The sequence below is a fragment of the Gorilla gorilla genome, chromosome 9 (assembly GCF_029281585.2).
Source record: "Gorilla gorilla gorilla isolate KB3781 chromosome 9, NHGRI_mGorGor1-v2.1_pri, whole genome shotgun sequence".
NCBI classification, from domain to species: domain Eukaryota; kingdom Metazoa; phylum Chordata; class Mammalia; order Primates; family Hominidae; genus Gorilla; species Gorilla gorilla.
In genome coordinates, this window is record NC_073233.2 from 91,109,314 (window position 1) to 91,125,247 (window position 15,934).

Here is a 15,934-nt window from a genome sequence, read left to right on the forward strand (position 1 = left end):
AGTTGGAGGCTATAATGAGCTATGATTGTGCCACTGCACTCCAGCCTGGGTTACAGAGCAAGATCTTGTCTCTAAATACATACATACATACATAAAAATTTTAAAAAATAAAAATTAAATTAATTTTTTTTTCCTTTCCTCTAGTTCACTTAGCAGCCATGGAAGGCCACCTTCACTGTTTCAAATTCCTAGTCAGTAGAATGAGCAGTGCGACGCAAGTTTTAAAAGCTTTCAATGATAATGGAGAAAATGTATTGGATTTGGCCCAGAGGTTCTTCAAGCAGAACATTTTACAGTTTATCCAGGGGGCTGAGTATGAAGGAAAAGACCTAGAGGATCAGGAAAGTAAGTAATTAAGTTATATGTTCTAGCATATAATGTGATGATGATGATGATGATAATATAATGAGTAGAATCAATGAAATAGGAAAAGAAGATATAAGGCAAATGTTATATATGTTATATGTAAAAATATAAACATGTTTAATATATAACATATTAAAATTTATTACATATCGTTGTCTATACATTCATCTAGATTCTTTACTATGAAATATTTTAGACAAAAATGTGTAGAGGTTGGTTGCAGTGGCACATGCCGGTAATCCCAGAACTTCGGGAGTCTGAGGTGAGTGGACTGCTTGAGCCCAGAAGTTTGAGACCAACTTGGGAAATATAGTAAAACCCTATCTCTACAAAAAATACAGAAATTAGCTGTATGTGGAGGCATGCCTGTAATCCCAGCTACTTGGGAGGCCGAGGTGGGAGGATGGATTGAGCCCAGGAAGTCAAGGCTACAGTGAACGGTGATTGTACCTGTGCACTCCAGCCTGGGTGACAAAATGAGACCCTGTCTCAAAAAAAAAAAAAAAAAAAGATTAACATAATGAGCAGTGAATCACTAAATTTAAGAATAAAATATAGAGGCCAGATGCGGTGGCTCACACCTGTAATCCCAGCTACTCGGGAGGTTCAGGCAGGAGAATCACCTGAACCTGGGAGGTGGAGGTTGTGGTGAGCTGAGATCATGCAATTGCATTCCATCCTGGGCAGCAAGAGCGAAACTCTATCCTGGAAAAAAAAAAGAATAAAATAGAGTTGAAGCCCTTTGGATCTCTCTCCCTAATACCATTACCTTTTCTTCCTCCTCAAGGGTAAACTATTATTTTAGATTTTTCATTCCATTCTGTGGTTTTATATTTTAGTTATATATATGAGTTGGGGTCTCACTATGTTTCCCAGGCTGGTCTCAAACTCCTGGCCTCAAGTGATCCTCCTGCCCCAGCCTCCCCGCAAAGCACTGGGATTACAGGCATGGGCCACTGCATCCAGCCTGTATTGTTCTTTATGTGCCTTATTTGTTATTGTTGTATTGTTATTTTTATTTGTTTCTCCTTCAAATATTTTCCATCTGTTCAATCTGCAGATGTGGAACTTGCAGGTATGGAGGGCCAGCTGTACATCTATACACATACATATGTACACATACACACACACACACACACACACACACACACACAACTGGAAGTACCTAACCTGATCCCTAGCATATAGTTGATGCTTAATAAAATGTCTTTAATGATAGTAACTACATAAACTGAGTCCTTACTAAAAATGCCAGACATGATAGTAAGCACTTGTAAGGATTGCATCATTTTGTCTTTTTTTAAAATAAGATCTTCTTGATACTTGGTTACCAAAGAATTCATAATTTAACCCTCTCAACGCATCTGAAATGTAGCTATTCTCATTTTTACATATGGAAAGAAACAACCTAGAATAGCCAAAGAATATTTTTAAAATAACAAAGTTGGAAGGACTTACACTACTTGATTTTAAGACTTTTACTATAATGCTGTGGTAATCAAGGCAGTGTGTAGTAATGGCAAACAGACATACAGATCAGTAAGACAGAATACAATAAAGACCAGCAAGAGTAGGGCATGATGGTGCATCCCTGTAATCCTAGCTACCCGGGAGGCTGAGGTGGGAGGATTGCTTGAACCCAGGAGTTCAAAGTTACAGTGAGCTGTGACCACACCTCAGTGACAAAGTGAGACCCTGCCTCTAAACAAAACAAAACAAAACAGTATGACAACTATTTACATAGCATTTCTATTGTATTAGGTATTGTGAGTAACCTAGAGATTATTTAAAGTATATGGGAGGGAGGATGTGCATAGGTTTATATGCAAATATTATACCATTTTATATAAGGGACTTGGGCATCCACAGATTTTGGTATCTTTGGGGGTCCTGGAACCCTTAGGATTCCAAGGGATGACTCTGTGTGTGTGTGCACATACAGACTTCTTATTTGCTTCTAGTCTATTTTGCTGTTTTCACTATCTTGTAAGCAGAGAAGGAGAGGTCTGTGCAACTGCAGGCCATGAGAACAAGTGTGTCTTTATTTATTTATTTATTTTGAGATGGAATCTCACTCTCGGCTCACTGCAACCTCCACCTCCCAGGTTCAAGTGATTCTCCTGCCTCAGCCTCCTGAGTAGCTGTGATTACAGGCGTGAGCCACCACACCCGGCTAAGTTTTGTATTTTTAGTAGAGACAGGGTTTCACCATGTTGGCCAGGCTGGTCTTGAACTCGTGACCTCAAATGATTCACCCACCTCAGCCTCCCAAAGTGCTGGGATTACAGGCGTGAGCCACCGCGCCTGGCTTCTAAGTGTGTCTTTATACAAAGGGTTTTAAATGACCATCCCCTGTGTTTTGTGGTGGTATGAGAGAGAAAGAGAGTATGGCTAAAAATTGTCCTGGTACAATACTTCTGGCATGTTTGAAGTCCTGAGGGGAAAAGGAGTAGAATGATTAGTAATAATCTCATTTTATAATTCTCTTTTTACTGGTAGTCATCAACTGAACTCATCCGATTACAACAGCCTTATATTTGAGAAAATATTGAAACCTGAAATATATGACAGCTTAAGACAGGGAAAAGAATAAACTCTTATGTTTATTGAAATGCTGAATTTTTTTATTCATAGCTTTAGCATTTCCAGGTCATGTGGCTGCCTTTAAGGGTGATTTGGGGATGCTTAAGAAATTAGTAGAAGATGGAGTAATCAATATTAATGAGCGTGCTGATAATGGATCAACTCCTATGCATAAAGGTGAGTTATGATTCCTCCTTTCAGTTCGGATACAATAGCTGCTGAGCTATTCATCTTTTAAAGTAATTATCAATCAGAAACACATGAAACATGAAACTTTTTTCTGATACCCTAGCAGATATCAGTCTATCTTGTATGGTATATAGAATGCCTAATTTTCAGTTCAAGTGTAATGTTTCTTTTATGATGCCAGATATTCATGCATTATCTTATTCAAGGGTAATTCCAATAAAATTTCTATAGTGACATTGTCATGTTAGTTAAGATGTGAAATGTACTGCTAGAGAAGTTTCTTAGGATAACATTTTTAAAATGACCTATTAATTCATACTAAAATAGAAATCATCCCTCTCTCTCTCTTTTTTTTTTTTTTTTTTTTTTTTTTAGACTGGGTCTGGTTCTGTCACCCAGGTTGGAGTGCAGGTGGAGACCTCCTGGGCTCAAGTCATACTCCCAAGCTCAGCCTCCCGAGTAGCTGGGATTATAGGCATGTGCCACCACACCCGGCTAATTTTTTTGTCTTTTTAATAGAGATGGGGTTTCACCATGTTGGCCAGGCTGATCTTGAACTCCTGGCCTCAAATGATCCACTCGCCTTGGCCTCCTAAAGTGCAGGATTACAGGCGTGAGCCACCATGCCTGGCCTGATGGCAGGTGATTCTTACTAAACTCTTAGAGTAAAATGATAGTAGGCTTATTAATATAATTATGTGTTTGAATTGGACTTTATTTCACAAATACTTCTTCTGGCAGTCCTCAGATCATATATTATGTTCCCATTGGTTAGGTTTTTAGCTTACTTTGTTTAATCCATAATGTATCTCAAAGTATAGAATCTAAGTGCTATGTGTACCAATGGTTTTATAAGCAAGGGAAATGAGAAGAGATGGGATGCAAAGGATGTTTTCTCCTACACAGAGAGAGGTCCACAGATTGGTGAGCTCTGTGCCCTAGATTTGGAGTATCTCACTCCATCCATTTCTGCTGGCCATCCAGGAGTTAAACTCTCTAGTGTGAGATATGTGAATGGGGAGGAGGCTTAACATGTACCTAAAGTTTTTTTTTTTTTTTTTTTAATGTGGTTTCTTGGAGCAAAGCCACTGTATGAGTTTACTAGGGCTGATATAACAAAATGCTGCAGACTGGATGGCTTAAGCAACATAAATTTATTTTCTCAGAGTTCTGGAGGCTAGAAGTCTGAGATGAAGGTGGCAGCAGGTTTGGTTTTTTTTGAGGCTTCTCTCTTTGGCTTATAGATGACCTGCTGCCTTCTTGCTATACCCTCACATAGTCTTTCCTCTGTGCATGACCATATTTGTGTCCTGATGTCCTCCTCTTGTAAGTAAATTAGTCAAATTGGATTAGGGCCCACCCATATCACCTTATTTTTCTTTAGTTACCACTTTAAAGGCCCTATCTCCAAATACAGTTGGATTCTGAGGTACTGGAGGTTAGGACTTCAACATATGAATTTTGAGGGGAACACAATTCCTCCTATAACACATCCATTTTATAGCCCCCATTTCATAACCTACGTATGTTTTTTATTGCTAATGCGCGTGTGTGGGGGTGTCATTTAGACACAGTAGCAAAAGATAGGCTCACTCATGGTGCTCATAGTACATCTTTGTGGGAACAGTAAATTAAGTTTCATTGATGGCTAGTTTTCAGCCTGTCCTAGTCATTTCTTCACCACTTGAACTGAGAGAGAAATGAGGGATCTGGAAGCAGGTTCTAAAGAGACTGTTCTACAACAACAAGGTGTTTTTAATATAGATGTTGGAAGGTGGGAAGGTGAAAGTGATGAGGAGCCAAAAGAGTTTGCTCTTCACCCTCTTTTCGTGAGTCCATCCATCAAGGACTCCTAGGGCTAAGAGTGGATCAGATGGTGTGGTGGAGGGGGATTATAAGTCTCTACAGCTGGAAAAGAGCATTGTTGGGGGACATTTACCTTTTCTTTTTTTCTTTTTAGTTTTTGTGGGTACATAGTAGGTGTATATGTTTATGGGGTATGTGAGATGTTTTGATACAGACATGGAATGTGAAATATTCACATCATGGAGAATGGGGTATCCATCCCCTCAAGCATTTATCCTTTGTGTTATAAACAATCCAGTTACCTTCTTTTAGTTGTTTAAAAATGTACAATTAAGTTATTATTGACTATAGTCACCCTGTTGTGCTATCAGATAGTCTCACTCTGTTGCCCAGGCTTGAATGCAATGGGGTGATCACGACTCACTGCAGCCTTGACCTCCTGGGCTCGGGGGATCCTCTCACTTCAGCCTCCTGAGTAGCTGGGACTACAGGCACATGCTACTATGCCTGGCTAATTTTTTGTATTGTTTGTAGAGACAGAGTTTTGCCATGTTGCCCAGGCTGGCCTCGAGCTCCTGACTCAGGTGATCCGCCAGCCTTGGTCTTCCAAAGTGCTAGGATTACAGGCATGAGCCACTGCGTCCAGTCCCATGCTTTCTATTTTTGGTACCCTTTAACCATCCTTACCTCCCTCTGACTCCCCTACTACCTTTCCCAGCCTCTGGTAACCATCCTTCTACTCTTTGTGTCCGTGAGATCAATTTTTTTGATTTTTAGATCCCACAAATAGGTGAGAACATGCAAAGTTTGTCTTTGTGTGCCTGGCTTATTTCACCTAACATGATGATCTCCAGTTCTATCCATGTTGTTGCAAATGACAAGATCTTATTCTTTTTTTTTTTTTTTTTTTTTGAGACGGAGTCTCACTCGGTCGCCCAGGCTGGAGTGCAGTGGCGCGATCTCTGCTCACTGCAACCTATTTCTCCTGGGTTCAAGCGATTCTCCTGCCTCAGCCTCCCGAGTAGCTGGGACTACAGGTGTATGCCACCATGCCCGGCTAATTTTTTGTATTTTTAGTAGAGACGGGGTTTCACTGTGTTAGCCAGGATGGTCTCGTTTTCCTGACCTCGTGATCCGCCCACCTCGGCCTCCCAAAGTGCTGGTATTACAGGTGTGAAACACTGCGCCCAGCTGATCTTATTCTTTTTTATGGCGGATTAGTACTGCATTGTGTATATGTACCACATTTTCTTTATCCATTTATCTGCTGGTGGACACTTAGATTGCTTCCACATCTTAGCTATTGTGAACAATGCTGCAACAAACATAGGAGTGAAGATGTCTCTTTGATATACCTATTTCCTTTCTTTTGGGCATATAGCCAGCAGTGGGATAGCTGGATTGTGTGGTAGCTCTATTTTTAGTTTTTTGAGGAACCTACAAACTGTTCTTCATAGTGGTTATACAAATTTACATTCTCACCAACAGTATACGAGGGCTCCCTTTTCTCCACATCCTCACCAGCATTCGTTATTGCCTGTCTTTTGGATGTAAGTCATTTTAACTGGGGGGAGGTGATATCTTATTTGTACTTTTGATTTGCATTTATTTGACGATCCATGATGTTGAGTACCTTTTCATATATTTGTTTGCCATTTGTATGTCTTCTTTTGAGAAATGTCTGTTCAGATCTTTTGCCCATTTAAAAATCAGATTATTAGAGTTTTTCCTATAGAGTTGTTTGAGTTTCTTATGTATTTTGGTTATTAATCCTTTGTCAGGTGGGTAGTTTGCAAATATTTTCTCTCATTCTGTGGGTTGTCTCTTCACTTTGTTTCCTTTGCTGTGCAGAAGCTTTTTAACTTGATGTGATCCCATTTGTCCATGTTTGCTTTGGTTGCCTGTGCTTGTAGGGTATTGCTCAAAACATTTTTGCCCAGACCAGTGTCCTGGAGAGTTTCCCCAATGTTTTCTTTTAGTAGTTTCATAGTTTGAGGTCCTAGATTTAAGTCTTTATTCCATTTTGACTCGATTTTTGTATATGGTGAGAGACAGGGGTCTAGTTTTTTTCTCGTGCATATGGATATCCAGTTTTTTCCAGCACTATTTATTGGAGAGACTGTCTTTTACCCAGTGTATGTTCTTCTATGTTCTTGGCATCTTTGTCAAAAATGAGTTCACTGTAGGTGTGTAGATTTGTTTCTGGTCTATTAGTCGGGCATGATGGTGTGTGCCTGTAATCCCAGCTATTGGTCTATGTGTCTTGTTTTTATGCCAGTATCATGCTGTTTGGTTACTATAGCCCTATAGTATAATTTGAAATCAGGTAATGTGATTCCTTCAGTTTTATTCTTTTTGCTTAAGATAGCTTTGGCTATTCTGGGTCTTTTGTGGTTCCATATAAATTTTAGCTTTTTTTTTTTTTTTCTGTTTCCATGCAGAATGTCATTGGTATTTAGATAGGGATTGCAATGAATCTGTAGATTGTTTTGAGTAGTATGGACATTTTAACAATATTGATTCTTCCAGTCTATGAACATGGAATATCTTTCCATTTTTTGATGTCCTCTTCAGTTTCTTTCATCAGTGTTTTATAGTTTTCCCTATATAAATCCTTTACTTCTTTGGTTAATTCCTAGGTATTTAATTTTATTTGTGGCTATTATAAATGGGATTACTATTTTGATTTCCTTTTTGGATTGTTCACTGTTGGCATATAGAAATGCTACTGATTTTTGTAAGTTGATTTCGTGTTCTGCAACTTTACTGAATTTGCTTATCAATTCTAATAGGTTTTTTGTGTGGGGTCTTTAGGTTTTTCCAAATATAAGATTATATCATTTGTAAACTAGGATAATTTGACTTCTTCCATTCCAATTTGGGTGCCCTTTGTTTCTTTCTCTTGTCTGATTGCTCTAGCTGGGACTTCCAGTACTGTGTTGAATAATAGAGATGAAAGTGGGCATCCTTGTGTTCCAGGTCTTAAAGGAAGTGCTTTCATATTCAGTATTATACTAGCTGTGGGTCTGTCATATATGACTTTTATTATGTTGAGTTTGTCCCTTCTATACCCAGTTTTTGAGGCTTTTCATTAAGAAGAGATGTTGAATTTTGTCAGGTGCTTTTATCAGCATCAATTGAAATGATCATATATGGTTTCTATCCTTCAATCTATTGATATGTATCATATTGATTGATTTGCATATGTTGAATTATCGGTATATCGCAGGGGTAAATCCCACTTGGTTATGATGAAATGATCTTTCTAATGTATTGTTGAATTTGGTTTGCTAGTATTTTGTTGATGATTTTTGCATGAATATTCATCAGAGATATTGGCTTGTAGTTTTATTTTTTGATGTGTCTTTGTCTGATTTTGGAGTCAGGGTAATACTGGCCTTGTAGAATGGATTTGGAAGTATTCCCTTCCCTTCTATTTTTCAGAATAGTTTGAGTAGGATTGGTATTAGTTCTTCTTTAAATGTTTGATAGAATTCAGCAATGAAGCCATCGGGTCTGGGGCTTTTTTTTTTTTTTAACTGGGAGACTTTTTATTATGGCTTTGATATCATTACTCATTATTGGTCTGTTCAAGCTTTGGGTTTCTTCCTGGTTCAATCTTGGTAGGTTGTATGTGTCTAGGAATTTATTTCTTCTAGATTTTCCAATTTATTGGTATATAGTTACTCATAGTAGCCACTAATAATCCATTGAATTTCTACAGTATCAGTTGTAATGTCTCATTTTCATTTCTGATTTTATTGATTTGGATCTTCTCTCTTTTTTTCTTAGTCTGGATAAAGGTTTGTCCATTTTGTTTAACTTTTCAAAAAAAGCCCAGCTGTTTGTTTCGTTGATCTTTTGTATTGTTTTCTTCGTTTTAATTTCATTTATTTCTGCTCTGATCTTTATTGTTTCTTTTCTTTTACTAATTTTGTGTTTGGCTTGCTCTTGGTTTTCTTGTTAAGATGCATCATTAGATTTTGTTTTGTTTTGTTTTTGAGATGGAGTCTCACTGTGTCACCCATGCTGGAGTGCAGTGGTGCCATCTTGGCTCATTGCAACCTCCACCTTCCGGGTTCAAGCAATTCTCCTGACTCAGCCTCCCAAGTGGCTGGGATTACAGGCATGTGCCATCACGCCCGACTGATTTTTGTATTTTTAGTACAGACAAGGTTTTACCATGTTGGCCGGGCTGTTCTCGAACTCTTGACCTCAGGTGATCCACCCGCTCTGGCCTCCCGAAGCGCTGGGATTACAGGCATGAGCCACAGTGCCCGGCCTCATTAGATTTTTTATGTGAAGTTTTTTCTCTTTTTTGATGTAGGCACTTATAACTACAATATTTCCTCTTAGTACTGCTTTTGCTCTATCTCATAGGTTTTTGTATGTTGTGTTTCCATTATCATGTGTTTCAAGAAATTTTTCAACTTCCTTCTTAATTTTTTCATTGATCCTTCAGTCATTCAGAAGTACATTAAGACATTACCCTTTTCTTGGGTACCATCTATATGTTTCTACTGTACTAAAATTGGTCATATAAAAGTTGACATCTGTTTATAATTTATGTTTCTCACATTTTATCATACTGCTTTTTCCTTTAGTTTTAATTTCATTTAGTAGATAAGCTGTGGTATTTATTATTGAGGCATTCTTTTTAGTTATTTAATAATTGTTTAGATCTATGACTTCTCCTTTTTAAACTTGGTCTTAAATCTTAATTATTTCAAGTCATTTCTTAAAAATTTCTAACAACTATATAATTTTATCTTGTTCCTTTTAAAACATTGGTCAAATTAGTCACATATCCTAATCAATATTCAATAAAAATCTTGGGTAAAATTCTCTTATTGCATTTCATTGTAGATACATTACTTAACCTCCCTCCCTCCTGTTTTTAAACATTTCCCATATGATAAAATGAAATGTTGGGCTAAATTCATTCTGTCTCGTAAAATTCAGCATTATCCATGCTCATAAATATGATTTTTTGACTCTTAATGACAGAAAAGATCAATATGTTGCCATTTTTGTCTAAAGTGGGTTTATTAATAGAGGTCTGAGAAATCCTGAAGTTTCTGTGTTAGTGGGTTCTGGATAGGCTGTAGGAGAGAGAGAAGCCCCAGACTCTGTGGGAAAGAGAGAAGCCCCAGACTCTGCAGAAGCCAGCTTGTAATTTGGCAGATGGCTCTGAGGCAGAGGACAACAGAACAAGAGTTCTTAGAGACTTGCCAGCTGGGCTGTAGGACTGTAGTGATAGGGTTGTTTAGTCCCTTGATATTCCTCTGTGTCCTCTTTGTTGCCAGTAATGGAGGTGGGTTTGCTTTTTAAAGCACCAAATTAATACCCAAAGTTCCTGCTCTTTGATTTATTTTGCAAGGTCATGTATACATATTCAGCACCAACCATGTGCCTGTACTGTGAACCAGAATGAGATCTGGACCTTACTGTTAAAGAGTTACACAATTATACCATAAAAGAGCTAGCGATTTCTTTTAAGATAGGATGCAATTAATGGCCAAAAATAATTAGGTTCTTAAAATACATGTCATAGGAATTTGGGAATAGGAATTGAGGGATGGAAGAAGTTGCTAAGGATCAAATTATTGAGGAGCTTTTCATAGGGATTTGGTAATAATACCTGATGTATATATACTACTTAGTAGAGTGAAAAGCTCTTATCACATTTAATACTTATTGCAGTTTTATAAAGCAGCAGTGTGCTTTGCTTATAAAACAATCGTCTATGTTAAAGATGAGGAAATTGATGTTTAGAGAAGTCAGGTGGCTTGACTGAGGTTAGATATATAGCTAGTAAGAGCAGAGTTAAGATTTCATTTTTTAAAAGTATTCTTTCACTCGTCAACTCTTTAGACATTGATTGAGGGTCTATAAGTTGCAGCCACTTGCTGTCTTCTGAGGATATGAAGATTATAGCCCTGTCCTCACATCTTATTGTTTAATAGACCTAAACTCAAGTCTTTCTTTTAAGTCTATTCAGTTTGTTTTCTTCAGCTTCCTTGAGTTTCAAGATGGATGAAGAAGAATAGTTATAGGTTAAATGAGCACATTGTTGAGCGATTGGCTTTAGGTGGGAAGACACATAAGCACAGTTGTGAAGGTGAAAATAAAGACAGCATGTGTTATGAGGTGAAGATTTGGACAAAGGTGGTAAACAGTTTAGGTAATTAAGTGTGGCTTTACAGGCCTATAAATTTTGAGTTGTAAGAATCAGAAGAATACATATATATCATACATCAATCATATAAATATATGCTGAAGCAAGACTTTCTGAAGTCTGTGTAGGTCCTTATGGTTAGAATGTGCTCACATTCTTGTGAAATACAAGATTGGTTAGGAGCTGTTTATAGCAGGAGATAAGCACTGGATAGTATTAGAAAAGCCTGGATTCTAGTTTCAAACTACTTTTTACTAGCTGTGTGATTTTAAATAAATACATAAATAACCTTTTTGAGTTTCAGCTTTTATATCCATGTGTAAAATTATCTGTGTGGGGCCTGAGCACAGTTGATTAAATGTTTGTCTAATGAATCAGTAAGTGAAATAGAGAAAATAATATTTGCCCAACGTACTTTTGCCAGTTACTGCAAGGATCAATACTTAACTAAGTTCTCTATAACGGTACTGTCCAAAATTTTAGAAAATTGTTACTAATAACTAACTTTTTTGTGTGTAATTCCTGTTCTTTTTCCTTTTTTTGAACAGCTGCTGGACAAGGCCACATAGAGTGTTTGCAGTGGTTAATTAAAATGGGAGCAGACAGTAATATTACCAACAAAGCAGGGGAGAGACCCAGTGATGTGGCAAAGAGGTATAAATCTCTGTCTTCTTTACTCCTTTCTTTTCTCTTTAAAGTTTTGCATATACTTTTTTGGACTCAAAAATCTCTGAAGTTTTAATGGAATTTTAGAGGACTCAATCAAATACAGATGGAATGACAATTTTCAAGCTGAATTTACAGCTGCCATTATATCAGCTTTTCTTTTTCAAGCAGTAATTCTCAACTGGGAGGTAATATTTTCCCCTTTCCTCATGGGAGGGGTCTTTGGAAATGTTGGGGAAGGTTGTCACAATGACCAGAGACCTTCACCAGCTGGAGGTCAGGTCTAGGAATGCTAAATGTTCTGCAGTGCTCAGAACAGTAATTCATGATTTGTGCCATCCAAATGCCTGTAGTATTCCCTGTTAAGAAATGCTGTGCGATAAAAATAAATAGTCAACATTAATAATAGAAAAATAAGTGACTTGGATTTTGAAACATATTTTGCAATTTACATCCGAATTAAATATAGCATGTATTTTTAAACCTAGCCAGCTCATTCAGGTTAGGTTCTCAAGAAATATTTACTCCATCTGTTTGTTCGTTTGGTTGTTCTTTCATTCGGCTTCCCATATACTTACCATGTTCCAAGTTCTGTGATTAGTGGTAGAAATACAAAGGGGAGAAAACATAGTCACCGCCCTCAAGGAGTTTACAGTATTGTGGAGAGACAAATATGCAAATAAAATTCTTATTAATTCCAATCATTATACTGTATTATGTGGTATGTGTAAGGTACACTAAGAATATAGAAAAAATCTTTCTGTTTGAAAGTTGTAAGGGAGAAACTTTAATACAGAGGAAGGTAAAAGTTATGAAGGAAACTGCATGGGGACAGAATTTAGATAGAGGTCAAAGAAAAAAACTTTTGAGGAAGCAACATTTCTGTTGACACTTGTAAGCATAAGTGTAAATGTAAGGAGGAGTTGTAAGATAACACCTTATATGTTTGAAGAACTGCATGTGGATTAGAAGGCTGGAATCTAAACTAGGAGTGTGGGCTAACAATGGCAGATGAGTCTTGACAGTATGCTCTGGTCCAATCATTTGCTAAGTTGCCATGCAACTTTTGTGAGCTCAAGTTCCCTAAAATTTTGTTTATGGAATTTCTTTGATGCCTTGGAGTGTGGTTTTGTTGTACCATGTACCTGGGATCATTATCAGCTCAAGTCTATTTTATTGGTTTAAAATGGCTTTATCAAGGTATAATTGACACACAATAAAATGCGTATATTTTTACGGTACAACTGATGAGTTTTGATATATGCGTATCCTGTGAAACCATTGCCACAATTAAGATAGTGAACATATTCATCACCCTCAAAGTCTCCTGCCACTTTATAACCTCTCTCCCTTTGACTGCTCCCCAGTGTGCCCAAGTAAACGCTGATCTGCTTCCTGTCACTGTAGATTAGTTTGCATTTTCTAGAGTTTTATATAAATGGGATCATACAATATATCTTTATGTCTGGCTTCTTTCACTCAACATAATTATTTTGAGATTCATCTGTGTGTGTTAGCTGTTCATTTCCTTCTTACAGCTGAGTAGAATTCCATAGTATTCCATAATTCAATTATCCACTCACAGGTTGAAGGACATCTTGATTGTAGTTCATTTTTTTCTAACAGCTGAGTAGAATTCCATAGCATTCCATAATTCGATTATCCACTCACAGGTTGAAGGCCATCTTGATTGTATCATTTTTTGGTGGTTATGAATAAAGCTGCTGTAAACATTACTATACAGGTTTTTGTGTTAACATGTTTTCAATTCTTTGGTAAGTCTATGAGTAGGATTGTTGGGCCATATGCCGAGTGTATGTTTAACTTTATAAGAAACTGCCGAAGTGCCTTCCAAAGTGGCCATACAGATTTGCATTTCTAGGGGCTGGGTGCAGTGGCTCACACCTGTAATCCCAGCATTTTGGGAGGCCAAGGCAGTGGATCACTTGAGGTGAAGAGTTCGAGACCAGTCTGGCCAACATGGTGAAACCCTGTCTCTACTAAAAAGGAAAAGTTCAGGCCGGGCATGGTGGCTCACGCCTGTAATCCCAGCACTTTGGGAGGCCGAGGCGGGCGGATCACCTGAGGTCAGGAGTTTGAGATCAGGCTGACCAACATGGAGAAACCCTGTGTCTACTAAAAATACAAAATTAGCCAAGCGTGGTGGTGCTTGCCTGTAATCCCAGCTACTCAGGAGGTTGAGGCAGGAGAATTCCTTGAACCTGGGAGGTGGAGGTTGCCGTGAGCCGAGATTGTACCATTGCACTCCAGTCTGGGCAACAAGAGCGAAACTCTGTCTCCGAAAAAAAAAAAAAAAAAAAAAAATTCAAAAAATTAGCCTGGTGTGGTGGTGTGCACCTGTAGTCCCAGCTACTACTTGGGAGGCTGAGGCAGGAGAATTGCTTGAAGCTGGTAGGCGGAGGTTGTGGTGAGCCTAGATCGCACCACAGCACTCCAACCTAGGTGACTGAGCTAGACCCTCAAAAAAAAAAAAATTTGCATTTTTGTCAGCAGTGGATGTCAATTTCTGTTGTTCTACATTCTCACCATCATTTGGTATTGTCAGGGTCTTTTTTTAATTCTAGTAATGAAATAGGTATGTAGTGGTAGCTCATTGTGGTTTTAATTTGCATTTCTAATGAAAAATGATTTTGAGCATCTTTTAAATATACATACTTGCCATCTGTATATTTTCTTTGATGAAGTGATTATTCAGATCTTTTGCCCACTTTAAAAAATTGGATTGTTTTCTTGATGTTGAATTTTAAAGGTTCTTTGTATATTCTGGATACTAGTTCTTTTTCAGATATGTACTTTGCAAAGATTTCCCTTTTTTACCGGTTGTATCTTGTTTTTTCATTCTCTTAATGTCTTTGAAGAGCAAAATTTCTTACTAATTTATCCTTTTATGGATTATGATTTTGGTGTCATATCTAAAGAAGTCTGATTAACACAAAGTCATAAAAATTTTCTTTTATGTTTTCTTTTAGAAGTTAGTGTTAGCTTTTATATTGAGGTCTGTGATCATTTTGAGTTAATTTTTGTATATGATATAAAGTATGAGTCCAAGTTCTTTTTTTGCATATGGATATCCAGTTCTAGACTATTTGTTTAAAAGACTATCCTTTCTCCACTGCCTTTGTGCCTTTGTCAGATCAGTTCTCGATGTATGTGTGGGCTTAATTCTGAACTATTTTATCCATTGGTCTATTTGTATATTTTTGTATCAGTGTCAAATAGGTGATTGAATACTATGGGTGTATCTGAAGTTTTCCATAATTTCTGGTCCACAGTTTTTTCTCATGCACCAAAATGCTTGGTGTGGGTGTAGGGTTATTTTAGAGATAACTTTGAATCTAGCATAAAGTAAGCACTCAGTAAATGACAGCTGTTAAATTACAACCTAGTAGTAGACTTAATGAATTCTATAAACCTTACAACTTCCTGCATATGTTTATTACTATGTCTTTAATGATTTGCAGTATCTGGTAGGAGGTAATGTGTGTGTTTGGTTATGTAAGTATGAGAAAATAGGATTTAAGGTTTTTATGTTTAGTGAGTAATTCTTCAAGTTGTAAGAAAATATATTAAAAATTCCAGTTAGCAAAATTGTGGAAAAATATGCAGGTTGCATGCAATCACAACAACAACTCCAAAACCAAGAGTGCATTACTGGAACCTTCATAGAGATGCAGGAAAGATTAAGAAGAATTAGAAAACATGAATGGAAAGGTCATTATTTTTTCATTAAATTTCAAAGCCGTACCAAATGCTTTGGCTTGAGGAAGGGTGAAGATAGAGGGGGCTAGAGCTATATTAATAGTTAACCCTAAAACTGAAATGAAAATGAATTCTATAATCTAAATTAGGCCAAGAAAAGGCAGTAACTGTAGGTAATCAAGGAGGGTGGTTCTGGGCCTTCTATTCAGTTGAGCAGCTCTGCTTGAGAGCATACTAAATATTCCTTTGGTATTGGATCTCCATTCCCAGTGTATTTTTGCCAATAAAAATTATGGAATCAGTGTTTAATATGAATAATTGTCCATAGTGCCAAGTAACTGAGTTTCTTACAGAGTTGAATATATGTCAAATTGTCACTGACCTTCAGATTTTGGCTCCTTGGCTGGTGAGTGGATTGATGGCAGG

General features: G+C 37.4%; 1 protein-coding gene across 3 annotated transcripts in view; it reads left to right on the forward strand.

Annotated features, from left to right (window-relative positions):
* The window catches only part of ANKRD42 (ankyrin repeat domain 42), an 88,783-nt gene that overhangs the window by 30,880 nt on the left and 41,969 nt on the right, over positions 1-15,934 (forward strand). For all 3 annotated transcript variants that reach the window (XM_055355595.2, XM_055355596.2, XM_063710717.1), the window contains exons 6-8: positions 145-345; positions 3,001-3,126; positions 11,671-11,776. In XM_055355595.2, the coding sequence (XP_055211570.1) occupies positions 145-345; positions 3,001-3,126; positions 11,671-11,776 (433 nt within the window). The remainder of the gene's footprint in view (positions 1-144; positions 346-3,000; positions 3,127-11,670; positions 11,777-15,934) is intronic.